The 25,232-nt window shown below is 53.8% G+C and overlaps 1 protein-coding gene across 1 annotated transcript; it reads right to left on the bottom strand.

The window, feature by feature from the left end:
• Positions 1-141: 141 nt before the first annotated feature.
• On the bottom strand, positions 142-20,653 carry Sult2b1 (sulfotransferase family 2B member 1). Its single transcript, XM_090322498.1, has 7 exons — positions 20,465-20,653; positions 5,122-5,264; positions 3,727-3,935; positions 2,787-2,913; positions 2,257-2,351; positions 810-990; positions 142-348 (listed from the first exon to the last, which is right to left on the bottom strand). Exons 1-7 carry the CDS (start codon positions 20,521-20,523, stop codon positions 173-175), a joined length of 990 nt encoding a protein of 329 aa, XP_090178624.1. The 5' UTR covers positions 20,524-20,653; the 3' UTR covers positions 142-172.
• Positions 20,654-25,232: the final 4,579 nt, after the last annotated feature.

Raw genomic sequence — 25,232 nt, forward strand, 5'->3', positions numbered from 1 at the left:
CTCTGGAGCCCAGGCTGCTCCCGCCTCCTCCGGGTCACCCAGCCCGGCCTGGGGACCCCGGGGGCGGCGGTGTCCCGGGTCCCCCACCCCCCGCCCTCGAGCGTCCCCTGCTGGCGGCGCGGGTCACTGCAGCGGTGGGCGGAGGGCGGAGCCGGGCTTTATTGCGGGGGGGTCAGGGGAGGGCGCTGGGCTCCGCGGGTTCGGGGCCCCCGTCCTCGGGGGTCTCGGGGTCCTCGGGGTCCTCGTCCCAGGGGAAGGCCGGCATCCCGCGCATGCGCGCGCGGTACACGCGGTCGAAGGCCTCGCTCTGCGCCACTGTGAAGTGGTTTTTCCAGTCTCCGGAGACCCCTGGAGAGGAGGGGAGGGGAGAGGGGGGTCAGGGGCGCTGGGCCTGCGGGACCCTCCCTGCCCTGCCCACGCTGGGGGGGTCAGGGGTCCCAGGTGCCGATCCAGACCTGGGCTCTGACTGGCCCTGAGCTGGTGACAGCTTTCACTCCACCCCCTGAGCCACAGCTCCACTTCCAGCTTTTTGCTGGTTGTCTGGAGATTAGCCTCTCAGGGCCTGCCCTATCCAGGCTGGATCCTCAGTGAGAAGCTGGGATCATGGGTGTGAGCCGCAGCACCGGCTGGCTGGTGTGATTTGGACAGAGTCTGGCCAGGTGTGGGGGAGAGGCAGAGGGGGGGCAGCTGGGGGCAGCTCTATCCTGGTCCAGGCCCCCATGCTGACACTGGGCAAAGTGAAGCCTAGAAGCACTGGGGAGCTGGCCGCAGCCTGGCCACCGGGCAGGGAGCTGGTGGGGCGCCCGCACCTTTCCGGAGGAAGGCTCCTTGGCGGTGGTCCAGCAGGCTGGGGGGCAGCAGCGTGTAGTTGGACATGGTGTTGGCCTTCATGGCGCTGAATGCCGAGTGGGCCACCACAGAGCCCAGCGCCTCCTGGTCCAGTGTCCGGCCCAGAAACTCAGAGATGCGCAGCACAGAGCCTTGGAGATCCTGATATGGGGGACAGGGAGAGGGTGAGGGGGCAGCTCTGGGGTGATCTGAGAGGTGAAAGCAGAGAGGATACACAGCCCGGGCTCCCTGAGGACTTCCCTCCCCACTCCACCACAGCCAGCCTTTCCAGATCCTTCCTGGTTTCATAACTGACTCCAGACACCGCCATGGCCTAGAAACTTCCAGCCACACACCCAGGGGTGGCCCAAAGCGCCACTAGGCTCTGTGGCCCAGTTTCTGGTTTGCAGAATGAACAAGGGGGGAAGGGTAATGCCCAATTTTTCCCCTGATCTTTCCATCACAAGAAACTGAACAGGAAGGGAAGAAAGAAAAAAAAAATCAGGGAGGGAGGGGCAGGGAGAGGTCTTTGTAAATGGCTCAACTTCTTTTGTTATAAACCTCCAGTTTTTTTGGGCCCGGGAGTTTGGCCTAGCGGTTAAAGTGCTTGCCTAGCATGCACAAGACCCGGGTTCGATTCCTCGGTATCCCACATACACAACCAAGCCGGAAGTGGCAGAGACGAGACACAACCAAGCCGGAAGTGCCAGAGACGAGACTGCAACAAAGCGACAGAGAGCGAAAGCAAGCAAGCGGAGCCCAACCGAGTGGTGGCCGGAGCGAGCGGGGCCGGAGCGAGCGGGGCCAGAAAGAGAGAGAGAAGGGGGCAAAAAAAAAATAAATAAATAAACCTCCAGTTTTTTTTCCCCAGAGTTGAAAAACCTGGGAGGATTTTCATTCATTACCAATGAATTAGGTTAAAAAATCTCCCCTTTTGGGGGATTTGAACTCAGGCCTTTATACTTGCTAGATAAATACTTTACCTCAGCTGTGCTCCTTCCCCCACTTTTTTTTTTTCTCCAGTCCTGGGGCTTGAACTCAGTGCCTGGGAACTGTCCTTGGGCTTTCTCAAGGCTGGCGCTCTGCCACTTGAGCCACAGCACCACTTCTGGCTTTTTCTGTGTATGTGGTACTGAGAACTTGAACCCAGGGCTTCATGCATGCTAAGGCAGACACTCTACTGCCAGGCCAAACTCCCGGACTCTGAGCTAGCAGTTCACTTTTTTTTTTTCCTGCCCAGGCTAGCCTGGATTATGATTCTCCTATTCATACTTTCTGGTTGAGATAGGGGAGTCAAGTCTGGGATTATAGGTGTGAGCTACTACCACCCAGAGTAAACAGGTCCTCCCCCCCCCCAGATGAAAACTGTTCAGCTGTTGCATTTAAAGTGTTGCGGCCGCCCAAACCCGAGGGGCAGACGATTCTAACCTGCTGCAGCTCCTCGTAGGTGATGAACAGGAAGTTTTCCTTGCCCTGCATCCGGATCCAGCCCTTAATGTGGTCGAACCAGGAACCAAACTGCACTGAGAGCAAAGGGCAGGGTGAGGGCCAGGGGAGGGCTGGCAACCAGGGCCTCTGGTAGATGGCTGGGTGACCTCCCAAGTGTCTGGGATTCCAGCTGTGAGCCACTGTGCGGGGCTCTGGGTGTGCAAGTGTGTGTCTTTTCTGAGACTGTCACAATGTATCCCAGGCTGTTCTTGAACTTGCGGATTCCCCCTGCCTCAGCTTGATGAGTGCTGGAATTACAGGTGGGTGCAGCCACCCTCTGGCTTCCCTTCCTCTCTCTCAGTCTCTCCCCTGACTCTGAGTCCCCCAGTCTGTGTGTGTCTTTGTGTGTTATCATCTTTGCGCTTCTCTCCCAGGCCCTTGGTGTCACTCTGTGATGCTCGGTACCTCTGCCACACCCCCCTTCCTTTCTCCTTCCAATCGTCTTGGTCAGGGGTGGCCCCGGGCCTCACCTTCGCCTTTGAGGAAGTTCTGAAGGAACTGGTCGGGTGTGCCAGGGTCCTTCAATTGCCCAGCAATCTTGGAGTAGTGATAGAGGGAAACCACCACATCCCGGGGGTTCCGACCCAGGTAGATTGCCTGTGTGAATATGGGGGAGCAAGGAGGGAAGGCGTCAAACATAGGTGGGGTCCCATTGCCTAAAGCTGCCTGCCTGTGAGCCCCTCTTCTGAGTACAGCAGGCACTACTCAGGGAAGACTTCTCAAGGAACTTCCAGTCACCAATTGCTCAGCTCATTGTAGAGAGTGAGGACAGACTCCTCCAACGTTCTAGGAGGAAGGAAGAAGGGGGAGAGGAAGGAAGAAGGAAGGAATGAAAGAGAAAAAGAGCCAGTTACTACTAGCTCACACCTATAATCCTAGCTCCTCTGGAGGCTGAGATCTGAGGATCACGTTCAAAGCCAGCCCAGACACTAAGGAACATGAGACTCTTATCTCCAATTAACCACCAGAAAACTAGAAGTGACTCTGTGAGTCAAGGGGTAGGACGTCGCCTTGCGCTGAAGAGCTCAGGGACAACGCCCAGGCCCAGAGTTGAAGTCCCACGATGGACAAAAAGAAAAAAAAAAGACCTTTCTAATGAACCACCAAAAATAGCCAAAAGTAGAGCTGTGGCTCAAGTAGTAGAGTGCCAGCCTTGAGCAAAAGAGCTCAGGGACAGCACCCAAGCTGTGAGTTCAAGCCCATAAAAGAAGAGGGGTGGAGGGCATGGAGGTGCATGGCTCTAATCCTAGCATTTGGAGGCTCACCAGTTCCGGCTGGTCTGTCTCAAACACAAAGCAAAAAAATAAACACCACAAGCTGGGAGCTGTAAGCCAGTGATAGATGTTGCCCCGAGTTTAATCCCTAGCCCCAGAAAACTAAAGAATTGGAGGAGCCCCAGGGCATCCGTACCTTGGCCTTGGAGGTGAAGAAGGCCTTGGTAAAGAGCTGGACGGGCAGGTGGGAGCTCATGATTCGGGGGCTAGGCTGGTCCCGCAGGCTGAAGGCACTCATGATGGTCTCGCACCAGGGCGCTCGCTCCCAGATGGGCACGGAGCGGATCCAGGAGGGATCCCCATCCTTCAGGATCAAGCAGACAATCTCTATCATCCAGTTGGTGCCTGTGGGAGAGGCCCGGAGAAGCATGCATGAGGCCCCCAACTCTACCTGCAGTTATGTACAGTGGTGCAGGCCTGTCAGCCTAGCCATCCAAGGAAGGAAAGATGCAGGAGAATGAGGTAACCAGACCCAGTCTGGGCTTGAATTAGAGACCTTTTTGAAAAATCACCAAAGCAAAAAGGATTAGGAGAGTGAGTCAAACTTTAGAACAGCTGCCTTGAGTTCAAATCGCCTCCCAAACAAAAAAAAGCAAAACTCCACAAAGTTATGTAATTTCAGCTACTCAGGAAGCGAAGGGAAGCCGCCCAGGTGAAGCTAAGTGAAACCATGTCTCAAAAAGGCAAAATGCAAACCAAAGGACTGGCTGGGACAGGTGGCCTCTGAGTAGGCGTGGCTAGCGGCCAGGCGATGGGCGTGGTCAGAATGGGCGTGGCCACAGATGAGATTTCCCAGTGGGCGTGGCTGCCCTGGCCACCATTCTGCTAAGCAGGCGCAAGTGGGCGTGGCCCCAGGGGCTCGGTCCCCGCAGTGGGCGGGGCTTGCGTGGTAAAGCATTTGCCCGGCATAGGTGCCACCAGGCTGGGTCTCATTATCTAGCCCAGGCTGATCTCGAGCTCGTGATCCTCCGCCCTCGGCCTGGGGAGTGCTGGAATTCCAGGTAAGCACCCGAGTCTATTCTGGCCATGTTTCCGTGCGGTTGGAACTGGGCCAGCAGAGGGCACTGCAGGACACCAAATCAGAACCCAGTCTCAGTGACCCTGGTCTCCTCTAGGGGAAAATCTTGAGACAACCAGTGGTCAGCGCTACAGTGGACAGGCAGATACTTACCTTGACCCTGGTACATCTTTTTTTTTTTTTTGCTAGTCCTGGGGCTTGAACTCAGGTCCTGAGCACTGTCCTTGGGCTTTCTCAAGGCTAGAGCTCTACCACTTGAGCCACAGCACCATTTCTGGCTTTTTCTGTGTATATGTGGTACTGAGGAATCGAACCCAGGTCTTCGTGCATGCTAGGCAAGCACTCTATCACTAGGCCAAATTCCCAGCCCGACCCTGGTACATTTTAGAGCCACAATCTACTACCTGTGAGAAGGTCAAGGTGGCTTCCAGCAAAGGCCCAGTCCCTGCACCTGACTCTCCCGAGGTTGCCAGCCCTTGTTCATCCCTGTCCCCTTTCCCACCACACAGGTACCTGACTTGGGGTAGGTGATGATGAAGATGTCTTCATCCCGCACATCTAGGGCATTCTCTGCCTGGCTGATGCTGTCTGGAGAGTACAGGCCAAGAGGGAAGGGGATGTCTTTGTACCAGAAGTAGTCTCCTGGAAGCTTCTGGCTGCAGGGGAATGAGGGAAAGACAGGGAGTGAGGGACAGAGCTTCCTGCGGAGCCTCAATTTACCCATCAACAAAATGGGGGTGCTTCCCTAGTCTCCCTCAAAATAAAAAAAAACCACAACCAATCCTGTGATAGCACCATTATTATTTAGTATCTCCATTTGATGGATAAAGAGAGCCAAGTTCAGAGAGGTAGAGTAACTTGCCCAAAGCCACACAGCTGGTGGCACACACAGTGCTTTACATATGACAATGGGGCCAGGTGGTTCTCCATATACTTGTTCTTCACTCTAACCCTGGAGGGAGATACAGGTCAATAAAAGAGGAAACTGATGCCAAAGACATCAGGTACTCAGCCTGTGTCAGCCGGCCACAGAGCCCACATGCAAAATTTGCACTGAATCACCAGGTGATTAAGGTTCCTAAATGAGGTGTTTTAGGAGCAGTTGAGCTGGGCATGGTGATACATGCCTATATTATAGTTATACATGAGCTGTAGATAAGGAGAATGGAGATCTATAGCCACCTTGGGCAGAACACTAACAAGACCCCATGTCAGTTAATAAGCCAGGCATGGTGATGCACGGCTGTGGCCCCGGCTCTGTAGGAGGTGTAAAGTAGAATGAGCATAAGCCACACTGGCCTGGACAGAAATATAAGAGAGTACCTATAAAAATAAGTGAGTCACGTGCATCACAGCTGCCATCCTACCTACTCTGAAGGCTGAGATCTGAGGATCACAGTTTGAAGCCAGCCTGGGCAGAAAAGTCTGTGAGACTCTTCACTTAACTCCCAGAAACGCCAGAAGTGGGGCTGTGGCTCAAGGGGTAGGGCGCTGACCTTGAACACAAAAGCACCCAGTTCTCAGAGTTCAAACCTCACGACCAGCAAATGAACACACACCACGCGCACACACACACACTTTTGTCCTTTTTTTTTTTTTTTTTAAATAAAAGACTGCATAAGGTAGCCATTCTTCAAGTAGATCCTCGCTCCTAACTGGAATCCATAAACCTGAGCTAAAGTTTCAGCATCACACGCAGGACTAGAAGCAGCATTACTGAGTAGACCTGGCTCAGGACCGCATGCAGGAAGCCTTTGGTAAATTATGTATGCAGCAATGTAATTGGTTAGGCAGGTGGAAGTAGTGACGCAATTGGTTGCCAGGCAGATTCTGCCCCACCCCCCCCACCCCCCCTCCCCGAGGCCAGGATTCCTGAGGCAGTTACTAGGCACATCTGTAAGTCATCCCAGCCTATCTCCTTGAGCCTCAGTTTCCCTTTCCATCATCCAAGGATTAGAGACAACCATCTAACTCAGATCATCAGATCTGAGTTCAAAGCCAGCCCAGGAAGAAAATTCCAGGAGGCTCTTTATCTTTAATGAATCCAGCAAGGAACTGGAAATGGGGGTGTGGCTTTAGGTGGCAGAGCACCAGCCTTAAGTAAAATCAGAAACAAAAAACAAGAAGCCCTGATTAAGGGTGGAGGGCCCTGAGTTCAAATCCCAGTACCTGTCACCAAAGATCAGACTGGGTACCATAGGGGGATAGACTGGAATCCAGGTAACCCAGTTTTTTTTTTTTTTTTTTCCAGTCCTGGGCTTGAGCTCAGGGCCTGAGCACTGTCCTTGGACTTTCTCAAGGCTCGAGCTCTACCACTTGAGCCTCAGCACCACTGCTGGCTTTTTTTCTATGTATGTGGCACCAAGGAATCGAACCCTGGTCTTCATGCATGCTAGGCAAGCACTCCACCACTAGGCCAAACTCCCTGCCAAGGCTTGACTTTTTGACTCTTTACCATATTTCTCTCCATGTTTGTAACCCAGCACTTGTTGTCCCTGTGTTTCTCCATTGTGTGGCTCCTGGATGCCTTTGGGATCAAGTCCCAGCCCCTCTACTGGAATTCAAGGCCTGTCACAACCTGGGTCCACCTGTTCCTCTCTTCCAGACTCCAACTGTAGTAGCAAGCAAGGTCTCCCATTCACAGGGTGTGTTTCATACCACTGGGCCTTTGCATGTGCTCTTCTCCCCATCGGGAATGCCTTTCCACCACTTGTTTCTGCACCTCTAGTTAAGAACTGGGTCAGATGCCACCTCCTAAGGCACACTTCCTTCACCAAGAGTCCTTTTTCTTCCACATGAGCTGTCATCTCGTTTTTTCTGTCCCCAGGGAAGGGCCTGGCCACAGCAGGGGAGAGGGACACGGTGTATATCATAGAGCTCTCCCAGAAGCCCCGGCTGTGGGTACTGCAGGCACATTTCATGGCAGAAGACATGGACGCCCAGAGAAGTTAATACGCTTTGCCAAGTCACATCTGCCTTCCCAGGAAATCTACACTTGACCACGAGCCTCTTCCCCCTTCCTCTCCACCCTTCTCATCCCTTGTTCTGTCCCCAGTCCCTGACACACCACCGGTGTGCAATCCCCAGTTCAGAGCTCTACGTCCTAGAGCAGAGGCAGCCCAGCCCTCCCAGAAGGGGCTGAACTTGGTCAGGTTCACATTCGGAGCTGGTTCTGCCAAATCGGCTCGCTGTGACTCGGCTACACATTTCTGTGCATCTGTTTCACTGTGTGGAGGAACAGGAGCAGACGTCATTCTGGAGAGTTTGGGGAGGATTAAAAGCCTCCTGAAGTCAGTTTTCCCACACAAAAACAGCCAGAGGAGGGCTGGAAGTGTGGCCTAGTGGTAGAGTGCTTGCCTAGCTTGCCAAAGACCCAGGTTCGATTCCTCAGTACCACATACACAGAAAAAAAGCCAGAAGTGGTGCTGAGGCTCAAGTAGTGGAGCTGTAGCCTTGAGAAAGTCCAAGGACAGTGCTCAGGCCCTGAGCTCAAGCCCAGGACTGGCAAAAACAAAAACAGACAGAAGATATGGTAAGAAACTCAAGTTGGTCAGGTGCTGGTGTTTCATACCTATAACCCTAGCTAGTCAGGAGGCTGAGATCCGAAGATCACAGTTCAAAGCCAGCCCAAGCAGAAAGTTCCCGTGAGATTCCTATCTCCAACAAACAACTCAAAACACAGAAGAGGTACTGTGCCTCAATTGACACACTGCTAGCCTTATGCACAAAGAGGCTCAGGGTTGATGTGCAGGCTCTGAGTTCAAGCCCCACAATTGACAAAAAAGAAAGAAGGAAAGGAAGGAAGGAAGGAAGGAAGGAAGGAAGGAAGGAAGGAAGAAAAGGGGAAAGAGGAAAGAAGAGAAACCAAAGTTCGCTCCTGTCCCAACTATTCTCCAACGTCCCATCTCTCTGGCTGACTCCAAGTCTGTTGTTATTCCCTGCATAACTCTCTAGGGGCTCCTGCCACACTGGTTTCATCCTCACACCTACACAGCAATCTTGGTCCTGACCCAGGACCTTTGCACTAGCTGCTCCCTTGTTTTCCATTCAGTCCCATGATTCTTGACCTTGACTGTCTCTGTCCTAACATCACTTCTAGTCACTGAGGCCTCCTCTAACTTCCCTGCTCTCAGGGTGGCCTCTGGGCCTCCTCCCCCTGGTCCTGTTGTCCATCCCCATCACAGACAGACAGACAGACAGACACAGACACACACACACACACACACACACACACACACACAGACACAGACACACACACACACGGCCCCTTTGGAGCTATTTTATCATTTAGATGGTACAAGCCAAAGACATGTCTTTATATTTGAAAGGCCAGGACCCAGAACTGTTTAGGACTCAGATACTTTTTGGAGTCTGAAATCGGTGCAAATTCATAGAGACCTATCTGGGGGATGGGAGCCAGGTCTGACGATTTCATGGTGTCACACACACCTTACACGCACAGCCCCAAGGTGGTTTTGTGCAATGAGTTTCATGCACCTGTATTCAGGACTCTTGCCAGCCCAGGGAGGTCAGAGGTGGAATTTTCCATTTGTGTCATCATGTGGACACCTAAAGAGTTTGGAGCTGGCCCGCTCACACCTGTAATCTTAGCTACTTAAGAGGCTGGAGATTGAAAGGACAGAGGTTTGATGCCAGTCTGGGCAGCAAATTTTGGAGACACCGTCTGGCTCTCAACCCACAGCTAGAGGTGTGGTGGTGGGCTTCTACCATTGCAGCTACAATGGGAAGCCTAAGCTAGGCAGATTGCATCCAGAAGGGAGCAGGGCAGGAAGCCAGACCCTTACTTGAAAAAAATCACTCATGGGCCGGGAGTTTGGCCTAGTGGTAGAGTGCTTGCCTAGCATGCAGGAAGACCCAGGGTCCATTCCTCGGGTCATAGGGGAAAAAAAAAAAAAAAAGCCAGAAGTGGTGCTGTGTCTCAAGTGGTAGAGCTCTAGCCTTGAGAAAGCCCAAGGACAGTGCTCAGGCCCTGAGCTCAAGGCCCAGGACTAGCAAAAATTAAAAATCACTCATGCCAGAAAAGTGGAGAACTGGAAACATGAGGCCCTGAGTTTTCAAACCCAGCACTGCAAAAGCCAACAAACACATATAAATAAGGAACAAATAAAGAAATGAAAACGGAAACCCTGGGAATGGCCCAAACGTGCTTTGTGAGAGGATGGCACACACTGGGCGATGCCACACAGCGACCCAGCAATGCCATGGTGAATCTCAAGACTTCACGGGGGTGAAAAATGCCACAGACTGCGAGGACCAGAGCCTCAGTGGCAGCCTCAGCTAGGCCCAAGTGCTACCATCCAGGCCACGCCCACCACCAAGGCCACAGGGCTCCTGGCCACGCCCACGCCAAGTCCTCATCCACCCGTTCCCGACTTGGCCATGCCCACTCCACACCCCTCCTGCTCCATTGCTGGGGGGTTTGCAGCAAGGATACAGTTCTTGCAGGGGGGGCAAGAAATAGTTCTCTTTTATACTCCTTCCTGCTTTAGCCATGTTACACTAAGACAGATCCTTACCAAAGCTAAAAAAACGTTAGGAATCTTGAGATGAGGATGACCTGGGATTGCGGGGAAGAGAACCTTACTCCAGGCCAGGTGGAGGAGAAAGTTAGTGAGACCTTCTGTAAATAAATAAATAAATAAAACCAAAAACAAGCCAGGTATGGCATGGTGCAGTTATAATCTCAACTTCTCAGGAGGCTCAGGGCCTGAAGCTGGCCTGCACAAAACTTGAGATGGTATCTGGAAAGTAAAAGGCCTGGGGGGGTGTGTGGCTCAAGTAGTAGAGCACCAGCTTGGATAGAAAGAACTAAGAGAAGGCATAAGACCTCAAGTTAAGCCCCAGTCCCCTCAGTCCCCTCCCTTCCTCCCTGCCTCCCTCCTTCTCTTCCTTCCGTTTTTCTCTCTCCCTCTCCCTCACCTCTCTTTCTTCCTTCGTCAGTCCTGGGGCTTGAACTCAGGCTTGGGCCTAGCCTCTGAGCTTCCTCATTCCAGGCTAGCACTCTTAACATTTTGAGCCACAGCTCCACTTCTGGCTTTCTGGTAGTTAACTGGAGAGAATAGTCTCACAGCCATTCCTGTCCAGGTTGGTTTTGAACCACCATCCTCAGATCTCAGCCTTCTGAGTAGCTAGGGTTGCAGCTATGAGCCACCAGCGTCTGGCTTCATACAGGAACATGTTTAAGAGTTTCATTTAGGGCCGGGAGTTTGGCCTAGTGGTTAAAGTGCTTGCCTAGCATGCATGAAGACCCGGGTTCGATTCCCTGGTACCACATATATAGAAAAAAGCCGGAAGTGGTGCTGAGGCTCAAATGGTAGAGTTCTAGCCTTGAGAAAGTCCAAGGACAGTGCTCAGGCCCTGAGCTCAAGCCCAGGACTGGCAAAAAATAAAAATTAAAAAAAAAAGAGTTTCATTTATACAAATGCTTAACACCTATAATATGTTTGAAAGCTATCATCTCTTTTAGCCACCTAACCACGTGGAAGAAGCTACCCAGAGACCAGGAGCATGGCCTAGTGGTGGAATGCATGCACAGAACCGTGGGTTCGATTCCTTGGTACTGCATACACAGAAAATGCCGGAAGTGGTGCTGAGGCTAACGTGGTAGAGTGCTAGCCTCGAGAAAACTCAAGGACAGTGCCCAGCCACTGAGTTCAAGCCCCAGGACTAGCAAAAAATAAAAAATAAAAAAAGAAGCCACCCAAGGCAGTGACAGCTTCACTGGGGACATGGCCACCTCGAGTCCTTGGTAGTGTCATTTAAAGAATGGGCTTTCACTCAGGGAACACAGAGCTCACTCTATGTCTTGAGACCTCTGACCTTTCTCTCAAAGGAGATCATCTCTCTCTGCTTGCAATGGGGACCAAGCCATTCCATCATCCCATGGTTATTTAATGAGGACCTACTATGTGCTGGAGAGTCAGGGACATATAACAGCAAAGCCACTGAATTCAAATGACTCATGGATGGTCATGCACGGAAATGTGACCAGACCTGGGAAGCTGAGGAAGGAGGGTCTCAATCTTTGGGAAGCCTCTGGGGACAAACAGAGAATGTCCCTAGGGGTGGAGGTGAAACTCTGTGTGTGTGTGTGTGTGTGTGTGTGTGTGTGTTGATCCTGGGACTTTCCTGTGCAGGCTGGCTTTGAACCCCAGTCCTCAGATCTCAGCCTCCTGAGTAGCTGGTGACAGGCGCCAGCTGCAGCTGCAAGATGAGATCCAGGCAGGCAGAGAGGCCTTCTGACAGAGTGATCTTTGCCAAAGATCTCTGAAGGAAGGGAGGGAAGAAAACCGAGGGTGGGGGACCAGGTGGACCCTTGCTTGCAAAGGTGATGACAGTGCCAGGAGGGACCTGGCTAGGCTGGTGTGGTGCTCGGACTGTCTCCAGGCCCCCTTAGAACCTCCTCCGTGGTCAGGCTGGCCTGCTTGTTCACACCGTGGCCAGCCTGATTTCCCCTGGGAAGTTGCCAAGGTCCCCCAGTCTGAGCCAGCTTCCGGGCACCCCAAAACCACGACACAGAGTCTAGCACCCTAACTGACCCATGCTATCCATCTGTCCCTCTTCCAGAGCTTTGTCACTGAGCTTCCCTCGGGCGCATCTGGGCAGATGTCCCCACGTCCACCCAAGAGATGACTCAGGATTTAGCTAGAGCCAAGGAAAGCCTCTCCTGGCTGGAGCGTGAGTGCCAGAAGCTCTTTGGGATATTACAAGAGGCCTTGGCTGGCTGCGCCTCCCTCTCCCGGACTCAGAACTTCCGGGAAAGCTTGGATAAAGTGCTGTTTTAATACTTAGTGATTAGTTTCCTTACCATCTTATTTTTTTATTTTCTTTATTTTTTTGTCGGTTGTGGGGCTTGAACTCTGGGCCTGGGCACTGTCCCTGAGCTCTTCAGCAAAAGGCTTCTGCCCACCCCTTGATCCACTGCGCCACTTCCAAGCATCTTTTTTTATTTTGTTTGTTTTGTTTTTGCCAGTCATAGGGCTTGAACTCAGGGCCTGAGCACTGTCCTTGGGCTTCCTCCAGGCTAGTACTCTACCACTTGAGCCACAGCACCATTTGGGGCTTTTTGTGTGTGTATGTGGTACTGAGGAATCAAACCCAGGGCTTCGTGAACGCTAGGCAGGCACTCTACCACTAGGCCACGTTCCTGGCCCTTATCATCTTTAACTCCATCTTTCTCTGCTAATAGTGGAACTAGATGGGAATAGAAATCTTCTTCCAGCATGTGGTGGCCAGCGAGCCCCCGCCTATGACCAGTGGATAAAGAAGAAAATGGAAAATGAGGACACCTGTCCCACAATAGCACGAGGGAGGGGCTGGTGAAATGCATAACCGGATGTTGACCGCAAGGATCGTTTGAAGAGGGGCCAACACCAATAAAGCTGAGGCTATAGAAATCAGAACACCTGAGGATGCTGGAGCCCAGCCAATCAGAAGGAGGCGCTCCGAGTCCAGACACTTCTGCTTTCTTCAGCTCTCTGTCTAGAAGCTTTTTCTGTTTCGAAGTCCACAAACTGGGAACCAGGACTCACACCGTCATCCCCGCTAGTCAGGAGGCTGAGATCTGAGGATCACAGTTCAAAGCCAGCCTAGGCAAGAATGTCTTTGAGAATCTTATATGCAACGAGTCACCAAAAATCTGGAAGTAGAGCTGTGACTTAAGTGTGACAGAGCACTAATCTTGAGCGTAGAAGCTCAGGGACAGCACTCGAATCCTAGTTCATGCCCCAGGACTGGCCCAGGCGTGTGCACGCGCGCGCACACACACACACACACACACACACACACTAAGATAAACTAACAAGCTCTAGTGAATGAGATGCAGACAGGATTACTGGGCACTGGCTCAAGTGGTAGAGAGCCTGCCTCACAATTGGGAGATTCTGAACTCAGACCTCAGTGCCACCAACACTTTCTTTTTTTTTTAATCTTGGGGTGGTGTAAGAAAAATGAGGGAGGGAGGCCGGGAGTTTGGCTTAGTGGTAGAACGATTGCCTAGCATGCACAAAGACCCTGGTTCGATTCCTAGGTACCACATGCATAGAAAAAGCCGGAAGTGGTGCTGTGGCTCAAGGCCCTGAATTCAAGCCCCAGGACTGGCAAAGAAAAAAGAAAGAAAAAAGAAAAATGAGGGAGGGGGAAACAATGACAAGAAATGCCCTCATTACCTTACTTATATGACCATAACTCCTCTACAACAAAATTAAGTTAAAATGAAAAATTCTTGCACTGTATCTATCTATTGACCATGTATATTAGTTAATACATGTATTTTTCTCATCTTTGATATCTCTTTCTTGTGTTATTCTAGCAAAGTGCCTAAGTTGTGTGTGGTTAGATAAACAACAGGGAGGAGAGAAGTCTGCTGGTATGGTAGGGAGGGTTGTGTGACTTGCTTTTGATACTGCCTTGCTGTAAAGCTCAAGCTGGCTTGGAAACTGGCTCTTCCTTCCTGAGCGCTGGAATTACAGACATGCACTAGATGTGTGGTCTGTATTTGCTATCACCTGGGTGGTGGTAGACTTGAAGGGGGGATCCCACAATCCCCACAAGTCCATTCCAGGCCACTTCCTCCTCCCTGTCCTAGCTCTGCAATGGATGACATTAAACCTCCCATCTTATTCCAGCTTGCTTAGGTTTCTGTGAAGAAATCACGACAGTCTTTTCAGGTTGAGCTGGATCTACCTCTTGCCCAGCTGGGGATGGAACCCAGGGTCAGTTTAGGAGCTAGGGAAGGACTCTACCATGTGACCCACGCCCACGCAGGCCATGCCCACTCAGGCCACACCCCATGGAACGCAGAAGGCACCTGCGTCCTTCCATAGCCTTTAACTCAAGTCCAGATGACTTACAATACCTGTCAATCAACCCTACACGAATACTTGTGAGGCTGGCTTTATTCAGAGAATAATAATAAAGCCTGAGGTCAGGGATGACCTCTGAAGTCCAAAAACTGGGAGGTAGAGGCAGGAGGATCACAAGTTTGAAACTAGCTTGGGCTATGTAATGACATCCAAGAAGTGCCAGCAAATGATTCAGGGATGTGAGTGTGCCCACTGTGGGCGTGGCTTCGGCCAGAGCGCAGGCTAGGGGCGTGGCCTGGCTAGAGTGGGTGTGGCCCGACGGACTCTAGGCCGTGTGGGCGTGGTTTAAGGGGCGTGACGGTGGGCGTGGTCTTTCTGGTGGGTGGGGCTCACGGGATGGAAAGCTAGCCTAGCAAGCAGGAGGATCCTGCATTCAATCCCTAGAGTCTGCTAAACGAACAGACTTTAAACAAGAGAATATCCCAGCTTTACATCTTCAGGGTTCTTTGTGCTAGATGTTTCTGACTTTGTTAATGTCAATTCAAGGGCAGAAAAATGGCTTAAAAAACAAACAACAACAAAAAAAGAAAACCCAAAAACAAATGCCACCAGCCACCTCCCTCTCCACACAGTGGTGGCTGAATTCACAATGGTGGGTTGCGGCACCCGGGCAATGACTGAATTTATAGGAGTGGGGGATGGGGAGGCCAGGACATGGAGACCCAGGCTCACCCACTGGGTGACAAGATTGACTTCGGCTGGAGGTGCCTGACTGTGTCCCCTTAAGGCCAGTCAGTCCTCCCTCACTCCTTCTCCCCCCTCTCCCTCTCTGGGTCCCCGATCAGGACACCTGCCCTACCTGTTTTCTAGGCCCCCAGCCTGGCCAGCGACACCATCAGTGCCTTCCAGAGAGGTTCACTCTGTTCCTTCAGTGTCCCACGCTCCGACACACAGGGCCTCCTGCCTGGGGCTCTTCCCACTGCTCCCTGCCTGGCCCTCCCCCCCTCCCTCCTGCTTTCCCTCCCTCTGTCCCCTCCCCTCTCTCTGTCTCCCTTACATTTCCTGATGTGTCTCTCTCTCCTGCCCTTGGGCTTCAGCCTAGAGCGGAGCCTCTGTTCCAGGTTCCACTGTATGGTCACACGTGGCCACCCATGACTTCAAATGTGACCTCGGAGCCCGGAGGTGTTTGGGTTTGGGTGAAGCTGGGGATCTGCACTGAACTCAAATCTTTACATTTTTCCACAGTCGTTCCCCTCGTTGGACAGCAAAAGCTTCCTAGTAGGGTGGGGATGGCTTGGACCTGAGTTCAATTTTCCAACCATAAAATGGATGAGCTTGGAATGCCGATGGCATCTTTTCTATGGAAAGTCAACTCTGCAGGAAGAAGAGGTGAACTCCATTTTCAAAGCCTCCATGAGAGGGGGAGCAAAATGCCTTATTGATAATTTAAAGAAGCATCAATGATGTGGGCCTAGTGGTAGCATGCTTGCCTGGCATGCACAAAGACTCGGGTTTGATTCCTCGGTACCACATATCCATAGAAAAGCCAGAACTGGTGCTGTGGCTCAAGTGGTAGAGCTCTAGCCTTGAGAAAGCCCAAGAACAATGCTCAGGCCCTGAGTTTAAGGCCCAGGACTGGCAAAGAAAAAAAAAAGCAATGACAGGCTGATTGGATGGTATTCTATCACTGAGCCATACCACCAGCCCTTTTGGCTTTATTTTTCACCAGCATCTCTCTCAGTCGACCTGGACTATGATCCATCATTTCTACCTCTCAAGTAAGCCACTACAGGTCATGCCATCACACCCACCATGCTCTGTCAGATGGAGGCCTTGATAACTCTTTGCCCAGCTGGCCTCAAACCCTGATCCTCTCTGTCTCTGCTTCTGGAGTAGCTGGGATTACAGGTGTGCACTGTCACACCCAGCCCCACGGGTTTCTTTTGACTCTTTTGAATGTGCCAACTAGAAAATGCTTTTACCTGGTCTCATATTGTGAATCTAAGAAGGATGGTCCCTGTCATCAGTTCTGTTGGGGCAACAAGTGTCCCCCAGAGCCCCTCCCTGCAGTTTGAAGTCATCTCTAATACCTTAAGAATGGGGTCTCTAACTGGGCATGGTGACTCACAACTGCGATCCTAGTTTTGGGGAGACTGAGATTTGAGGATGACAGTTCAAAGCCAGCCCAGGCAGAAAAGTCCTAGAGACTCTTAGCTCCAATTTACTGTCAAAAGCTGTGGCTCAAATGGTAGAGCTCCTGCCTTGAACAAACCAGCAAGGGCCCAAGCCTGAGTTCAAGTCCTAATAACTGGTGTTTTGTGTATATGCACACACACACTTTGGGATCTCTTGGGTCAGAGGTGGAGCTCAGTGGTAATGAACTTGCCTGGGTTCTACCCCTAGCACCATAAAACACAACAACAACAACAACAATGGAGACATGGGAACTTAACAGGTGATTCAGCTCTGGGCCTCAGTTTCCAGCTCTGTGAAATGGAAATCAGTGCTGCCCCTGGGCCAGTCGAGCCTTGCCAGGGACAAGGTCCTTGGCACAGCGTCTGGCTCAGGTGTGGGTTCAGGGAAGAGCACCATGACTGTTGTCCTGGGTGACTGGGTGGGGGCACTCACCATAACCAGGCAGGCAGAAGCCCAGGTGACCCCACTTTCCATTTCTGCCGATGCCATGGTGACCACCACGCATGGCTGGCGACATATGCAGAGGGTGACTAGAAGCGCCCTGACACTGACACAGGCCAGACATTAGCAAGCCGTCATAAAACCCACAGCAGAGTTCAGAAAACACCCAGCGAGGGACTGAGAGGTCAGAGGGAGGGAGGGAGGGAGGCCTCAGAAGGCCACACTGGGCCATTCAGGTCCAAAAGCCAGCTTAGCTCCTCCAGCCTTGACCTGAGAGAGACCCCACCCGGCCTTCCTGGCTGAGCTTCCTTCCTACTTCCTGCCCCTCTCCAAATCCAGGGCAAGATCCAGGCCGCACCCCACTTGACAGCTGTGTGACTGTGGGCCAATCCCTCACCCTCTCAGAGCCTGAAATCTTCATTTAGTAATACTGAGTCAGTCACCTTGGTTAATCTCACCTGGGAGGGTTAACTGAGTTAATAGATGTTTCAGAATAAGCCGTCGAGGGTTTTAGGGATTATTTAAAAAAAAAATAAAAAATAAAAAAAGCTGGGCGTGGGTGGCTCATGCCTGTAATCCCAGCTACTCAGGAGGCTAAGATGGGAGGATTTGAGTTCAAAGCTAGCTCAAATAGGAAAAACGTCTGTGAGAGACTTGTATCTTCAAGGAACCATCAGAACATGAGAAGTGGAGCTGTGGCTTTGAGTGGTGGAGTGCTAGCCTTGAGCTGAAGAGCTCAGGGACAGCCTGAGTTCAAGCCCTATGACTGGAGAAAACAACAACACCAAAAAAAAAAAAAAAATCCTGGCCTCATCCATTCTGCCTCACCTGCCTACTGTGGTCTCTGGTTTTCTTCTTCAAGCTTTATGGGTTTTTTTGTTTTTTTTTTCATGGTCCTGGGATGGAACGTGGGGACTCCCACATGCCAGAGCATTCAACCATGAAGCCACACCTCTAGCCTTATTGGGCTTTTGGAGTTACTTTTTTTTTTTTGCCAATACTAGAGTTTGATCTTAGAACTTTGGGCTTTCTAGGCAGGTGCTCTACCACTTGAGCCTTGCCTTTTGAATTCCCCCACCCAGTGCCAGAAGAAGACAGCTCCAAAGTTCACAGCAAGCAGAAAGCCCGAGTCGGTATCCAGAACATTCCAAGCAGTGCATCTTGCTGACAATCCTGTAGCTAAAATTCAGTGCTAAAGGATGCATGGTTTGTGTACGCCTGTAATCCAGGCTCCAAGATGGACTCGGGCCCCTGGGTTGCTTCTTTCACCCAGTCCTTTGCTCTCTGCAGCTCCCTGCAGAAGCCACTTCTGACTCCTCTGTGGGTTTAGCCTCTGCCCCTCCCCACCTTGTCACCCTGACTCACCTGTGCCCCAAAGTTGCCCAACTTCTACTGGTTCTTTCACGCGTTCATTCATTTACTCACTCACCCCATGCTGTCATTCTCACAGGTTTTCTGTTCCCTGCCTGTGAACAGGCAGACATTTTGCCACTCCAGGTTAGATCTGAAGTAGACTGCGGGGAAGGGGGCCTGGGGAACCCATAGTGGACTCTCCACTCCCTCTCCCCATCTGATCTTAAATGCCTCGTGCTACATCTCCATGCAGTTTGGTAGAGGAGATAGGAAGGGGAGTTGGGAAAAGCTCAGCACACGTGCAAAGGCCCTGAGCTGGATAATGCAGGCCAAATGGACAAAAGAAGCAGTGGGTAGAAGCCAAGGCCAGGAGGGAGGTGGGGACTGTGAGGCAGAGAGCCTGAGTGCAGTGAGAACAAGGACACGTGGCAAGTCTTAGCATGGTGGTACAGGCCTGTAATCCCAGCACTGGGAAGACTGAAGTCGAGTTTGAGGCCAGCCTGGGCTACACAGGAAAACCATGTCTCCAAATCAAAATAGAAAACCAAAGAACTACTGGAGCCACATCCACCAAGGGTCAGCTGAGGGGAGTACCAAGATCAGGCCTCAGACCCCGGTCCCACAACCCCATTTCAGACCACAGCAGATCTGTCCTGATGTCTATTATGTATCTGCGTTTGTGAGGAGGAAGATTTCTGTGGCATACAAGAAATCTGTGTTTTGAGAAGGCTTTGGCCAGACAGTTGGGACTGGCATTAGGACAGCGCGGGATAAACTCAGGCTTTGAGAATAGAATCCTTGTGAAGAAGTGGAATGTGCAAAGGCACCTGGGCAGAGAAGGCAGGGGCGGGGCCAGGGGCTCTGAGGTTCTAGGGTGGATGGAATGCAGGTGAGATTACTGGAGGTGGGGGCCAGGCCTGGAGAAACTGGGGTGCTGGGGCACTGCACGGTGGCTGGAGGCTGAGCTGAGGCTGGGGCAGTGGGGAGGCCGTGGGAAGGGTGAGAGCTTGGAGAGTGACAGGCTATGGTGGGGCGCCCAGAGGGACGTGGAATCCAGACCCAGGGGAAGGGGTGGGGGGTGGGGGGCTTCGCAGGACAAGGGATGGTTCTGGAAGAAGCTGGATCACCAGGGGTGTGAGGTGTCCGAGGGCTCCAGATTTCTGTGTGAGGCTCAGAGAAAATGAATGACCCACCACGGGAAGGGAGGTGGATGGTGGCATAGAAGGGTAATCTGGGAGTGAAAGCGTACAACCCAGAGTCCAGGAAGAGAAAATGGTGGGTGGAAAAAAAATGCTGAAACTTTTTTAGAAGCCCAAGAAAGAAAGACTCTCAGCCCAAGAGGTGCAGAGACCCTGGAGCAAGCATCAAAACCACACTGCAGTGAGGGCTGGGCCCTGCATCCTCTCTCCATGCCCTGGCTCTTGCCGGGGAGGGCGGAGGGGTGAAGTGACGGGGTGGGGGAGGTACACGGGGTCCCCCTCCTCACAGCCCAGCGTGGCTTCAGGGACCCAGGAACCCAAGAGTGTCCCTTCCGGGGGGAATGTAAGCCCTCCGACGGGCAGATGAGCCCGGATGCGCTGGCTGTGCGCTCTGAGGCCAGGCGCCTGCCTTCTCTGAGCCTCTGCAGCGTGGAGTCCACAAGAGAGAGTGTCCGGGAGAGGTGCGGAGCCAGACTCTGGGGGCTGGGGTTCCAATCTAGCCCGGGGGTTGTCAGCACTCACGTCGTGGTCCCTCCCTGCCTCGGTTTCCCCATCTGCGTTTCCGCTACGAGGGCAGTTATCACCAGGAATACTGGCGTCACCCCGATGCTCCATGCTCTCCCGCTAGGAAGCAGCGGTCCGGGCGCCCGGGACCCCGAACCTCTCCCCGCCGCCCCCCCCGACACCTCGCGGCCCTCGGTGTCCCCACCGGCCCCGCGGTCTGAGGACTTGGGGGAGAAATGGAGGGACAACAGGCAACTTGGAAGCCCAAGTTCCCGGCGCCCCAGGTCCTGGCCGAGGCCGGGGGCCCCCAGGACCCCCCTCCCCGACCCCGGGCCTCACCTGAGCTCCTGGATGTCCTCCAGCGCGGCCGGGGGGACCGGGGACTGCGGCCCGTCCATGGCGGGGCCGAGGCCGGGTGCGCCAAGCGTCTGCGCCGCGCGCCCAGCCGCCGCGAGCCTACCTGGCCCAGCCCACGGGGAGGGGCGGCCGCAGCCGGTTCTCCCGGTGCTGCCCCCGCCCCCTGCGCCCGCCCGCCCGGCCCGCGGGACACGCCGGGGCCTCCCTGCCGCGCTCCCCAGACCTGGGCCAGGGCGGGACCCGACGGCGGGCGGCGCGGCCCCGGCTCCGCGGGCCGCCCACGTGGGCGCTTCCGGCGGCGCCGCGGCCAGGTGCGGCCCCCCAGCCACGCCTGCCTCCATCGCCAGGTCTGCGCCCGCCTCTCACTGGGGATCCATCCGGGCATCCGTCCCAGTGCCTTAGGTTCCTGCCTTCTACCCAACCGTTCATTCATTCTCGCGTTCCTCCAGTCCCCGAATTAGACTCTCCACCCACCCACCTACCCCATCTATCCACCACCCACCGTCCACTCACCCATCTACCCACCCATCTACCCCATCTATCCACCACCCACCCACCCACCGTCCACTCACCCATCTACCCACCCATCCACCCACCGTCCACTCACCCATCTACCCACCCATCTACCCACCCATCTACCCCATCTATCCACCACCCACCCACCCACCGTCCACTCACCCATCTACCTACCCATCCACCCACCGTCCACTCACCCATCTACCCACCCATCTACCCACCCATCTACCCCATCTATCCACCATCCACCCACCCACCCATCCACCCACCGTCCACTCACCCATCTACCCACCCATCCACCCACCGTCCACTCACCCATCTACCCCATCTATCCACCATCCACCCCACCCACCCACCCACCCACCCACCGTCCACTCACCCATCTACCCACCCACCCACCCACCGTCCACTCACCCATCTACCCACCCATCTACCCACCCATCTACCCCATCTATCCACCATCCACCCACCCACCCATCCACCCACCGTCCACTCACCCATCTACCCACCCATCCACCCACCGTCCACTCACCCATCTACCCCATCTATCCACCATCCACCCCACCCACCCACCCACCCACCCACCGTCCACTCACCCATCTACCCACCCACCCACCCACCGTCCACTCACCCATCTACCCACCCATCTACCCACCCATCTACCCCATCTATCCACCATCCACCCACCCACCCATCCACCCACCGTCCACTCACCCATCTACCCACCCATCCACCCACCGTCCACTCACCCATCTACCCCATCTATCCACCATCCACCCACCCACCCACCCACCCACCCATCTACCCACCCACCCACCCACCCACCGTCCACTCACCCATCTACCTACCCATCCACCCACCGTCCACTCACCCATCTACTCCATCTATCCACCATCCACCCACCCACCCACCATCCACTCACCCATCTACCCACCCATCCATCCACCCACCCACTGTCCACTCACCCATCTACCCCATCTATCCATCCACCCACCCATCCATCCACCTACCCACCCATCTACCCACCCATCTACCCCATCTATCCACCATCCATCCACCCACCCACCGTCCACCCACCCATCTACCCCATCTATCCACCATCCACCCACCCATCCATCCGTCTGTCCACCCACCTACCCACCCATCTACCCATCTATCCACCCATCCATCCACTCTTCCACTCACCATCCATTAGGTTCATCTTTAGGTTCATTCCTTCAGCTCAAACATACATTTGTTCATTCATTCATGTATTACTCCAGTCGTTCCACTGGACCATTTATCTATCCATCAATCCTGTATGCATCCATCTATCCATCCATCGTCCATCAATGCCTTAGGTTCATTCCTTCAGCTCAACCTTTCCATTCATTCATGCTTTCAACTTAATTGGACCATCAGTTCATTCAGCCAGGCCTTCCTTGAGTTGGATTATTTCTTTCCTTCCTTTCTCCCTCCCACCCACCTGTCTTCATCCATCCCTTCTTTTCCACTGTTACTCCTTCTACCCATCCATCCCTTCATTCATGTCTTTGCTGCTTCTTGGGTTCTCCCACCCACCCCTGCGTCCTCCCTGTCAGCGTGCATGGGGCTCATTCATGTGTGTTCAGGAACTTCTTGTTGAGCACCTCCTGGCCAAGTGCCAAGCCAAATATTGCGCGCTCTCTCTCTCTCCCCCCCTCTCTCCCTCCCTCCTTCCCTCCCTCTCTTTCTCCTCTCCCCTCCTCTTCTCTCTCACTCCTCCCTCCCTCTCCCCTCTTCTCTCTCACTCCTCCCCCCCCTCCCCTCTTCTCTCTCCCTCCCTCTCTCCCTCCCTCCCTCTCTTTCTCCTCTCCCCCCCTCTTCTCTCTCCCTCCCCCCTCCCTCTTCCCTCTTCTCCCTCCCTCCCTCCCTCCCTCCCCCCTCTGTCCTCTCCCCACTTTCCTGCCTTCCCTTTCTAGTCTCTCAGGAGGGACTGAGGAGCTGGGTAGTCTGATCTTTTGGAGGGATCAATCATAAGAGGGGCAGGTCTGTAATGAAAACTACGAGCCCTACCCCAAGGGCGGGGTTCGGGGGGGGGGACTGGGAATCAGGAAGGACCCGGGGAGGGACAAGGGGACTCTGGCGCCAGCCGGGAGCCAGTGGGAGGAGCGGGAGCTGCCCACCTAGTCCTCCTCCCAGCTGTCCCTTGGCTGTGGTTGGAACCTAGCTCAGGCAGGAATTTGATCTGCAAAGTTTTCAGTGACTGGAATTAAGAGACTGGAAACCGAATCCAAGGGAGTGAGGGTGGCACTCTGGGGAAGTGAGAACTAGATTTGGTCATCCAGGTGGAGCCTGATTCATAGGCAAAGGGAGAGACAAAGAACTAACCACAGACCCTCCCAAGGGGACACAGCCGTGGGGAGGAGCCAAGGGGACACAGCCGTGGGGAGGAGCCGTCGCAGCCTGCATGGTGTCATTTGGACTTGGTATTTCCAGATGTGCGGCCTCAAATCCACCTCTTTCCTTCATAAGCAGCCTGCCTCTGGTACTCTGGTATAGTAGTGAAAAGTGACCAATATTGCATCCTTCTATCCATTCATTCATGTTCTTACTCCTTCTGTCCACCATCTATGTGTCATTTATCCATCATCCACCCATCCTCCATCCTCCATCCATTAGCCATCTTCTACCCCCACCACCCACCCATCCATTATCCATCCTCCATGCCTCTTCCACCATTCACTCATCCTCCATCCTCCATCTTCCATCCACCACCCCACCCATTATCCGTCCTCCATGCATCCTCTATCCATTCACTATCCATCCATCCATCCCCCACTTATGGATCCACACACTCCTTCCTTCCTTCCTTCCTTCCTTCCTTCCTTCCTTCCTTCCTTCCTTCCTTCATCTAGAGAGACCTTCTCTGGGTCAAATAAGACAAGTAATCAAAAGTGACATGGGACGGTGGTATCGATTTAGCATGGAAGAGGCATTGTGCCCTGAGAATGCCCCTCCAGGCCTGAACATTGAGCGCTGAGATTGAAAGGGAGGCAGGAAAAGGGAAGTGATTCCCAACAAGCCTCGGCATGGAGCGGGGGAGGGGAGCCGCTCGGCTTCACCTGTGGGGTGGGGGGGCCTGGTTTTCCTCCTCCCCCCCCATCCCGGGATGCTCTATTTTGCTGCTGAAGCTCAGACTGGGGCACAGAGAGGTCACTGGGTCATGAGGTCATGTTTTCAAATAATCAGGCCGTTGTCACCTTCAGAGTGCAACCTTTCCATTAAAAGCTGGTAATTGCCACAAATATCACAGAGCTGAGAACCAGCTGCTCTGGCTGCCGAGAGAGGCTGGGTTCCCCAGAGAAGGGGATGGGAGGGGGAGCCTGAGTCACAAAGCTCTGGAACTGGGAACCCAAATGGACTGGAGAGGACAGTCAAAGTGTGGACTCGTGCGTGTGAGGGAGGAGGGCTGGGACCTGGAGTCCTGCGGCTGAGGGTGAAGGCTGGGGTCTAGACTCTTGTCTGAGAAGGGAGGCTGCTATTTGGACCTCAAGCCTAAGGGAGGAGGGCTGTGACGGGCACATTAAGATGGACACTGAGTCACTGGATCTAAGAGTGTGGGGCATGGCTGCCCCAGGGCCTCCGAGGGCCCCTGTGAGGAGAAAATGAAGACCTCAGGCTGGGTGGGGCGGGTGGTGGTGGAGGGGACTGGGCAAGGCTGGCTTGGCTCCCGCCCCTAACCTAGCCTCCCCTCTAATCAGTGGGCCCATCTTGGGTTGTACAGCGTTCTAGAAACCTCCTCCATGGCTCTCCGCCCTGATTTCTCCATAGGGATGAGCTGCCTGAAGGCCGATACCGCGCTGCACTCCACCCCACACTGGCTGCCAGGCCCCACTGGTCTAGGCTGGAGGCCCCAAGACAGCTGCCTCCGGTGGGGGAGATGGCTGGCAGGCTGGCACGAGAGGGGCAAGATGCCCAGGTGGATAGGCTGAGGCCCGGAGGAGGGCTGGAGTCCCCCATGCTGGCTCTGAGGGAGGAGTCTGCATCCTGTGGCTGAGGGAGGACGGTCCTCCCTGGGGGCTGGGCCAGGCAGCATGGGTTTTAGGTACAGAGTTGGGGAGCCACAGAAGAGAAGGGTGGGTGCCACCCCTCCCCCTGGCTCAGCATCATCCTCTCCTATCCCTGGCTTCTCTCTGCCAAGTGCTGGGAGCTGCCAAACCCGCTGTGCCAGTTGGGCATCCCCAGGCCTCCCCCCACCCCCTGCCAGCCCTGC

This window comes from Megascapheus bottae, chromosome 31, assembly GCF_031878675.1.
Source record: "Megascapheus bottae isolate mThoBot1 chromosome 31, mThoBot2.hap1, whole genome shotgun sequence".
NCBI lineage: Eukaryota > Metazoa > Chordata > Mammalia > Rodentia > Geomyidae > Megascapheus > Megascapheus bottae.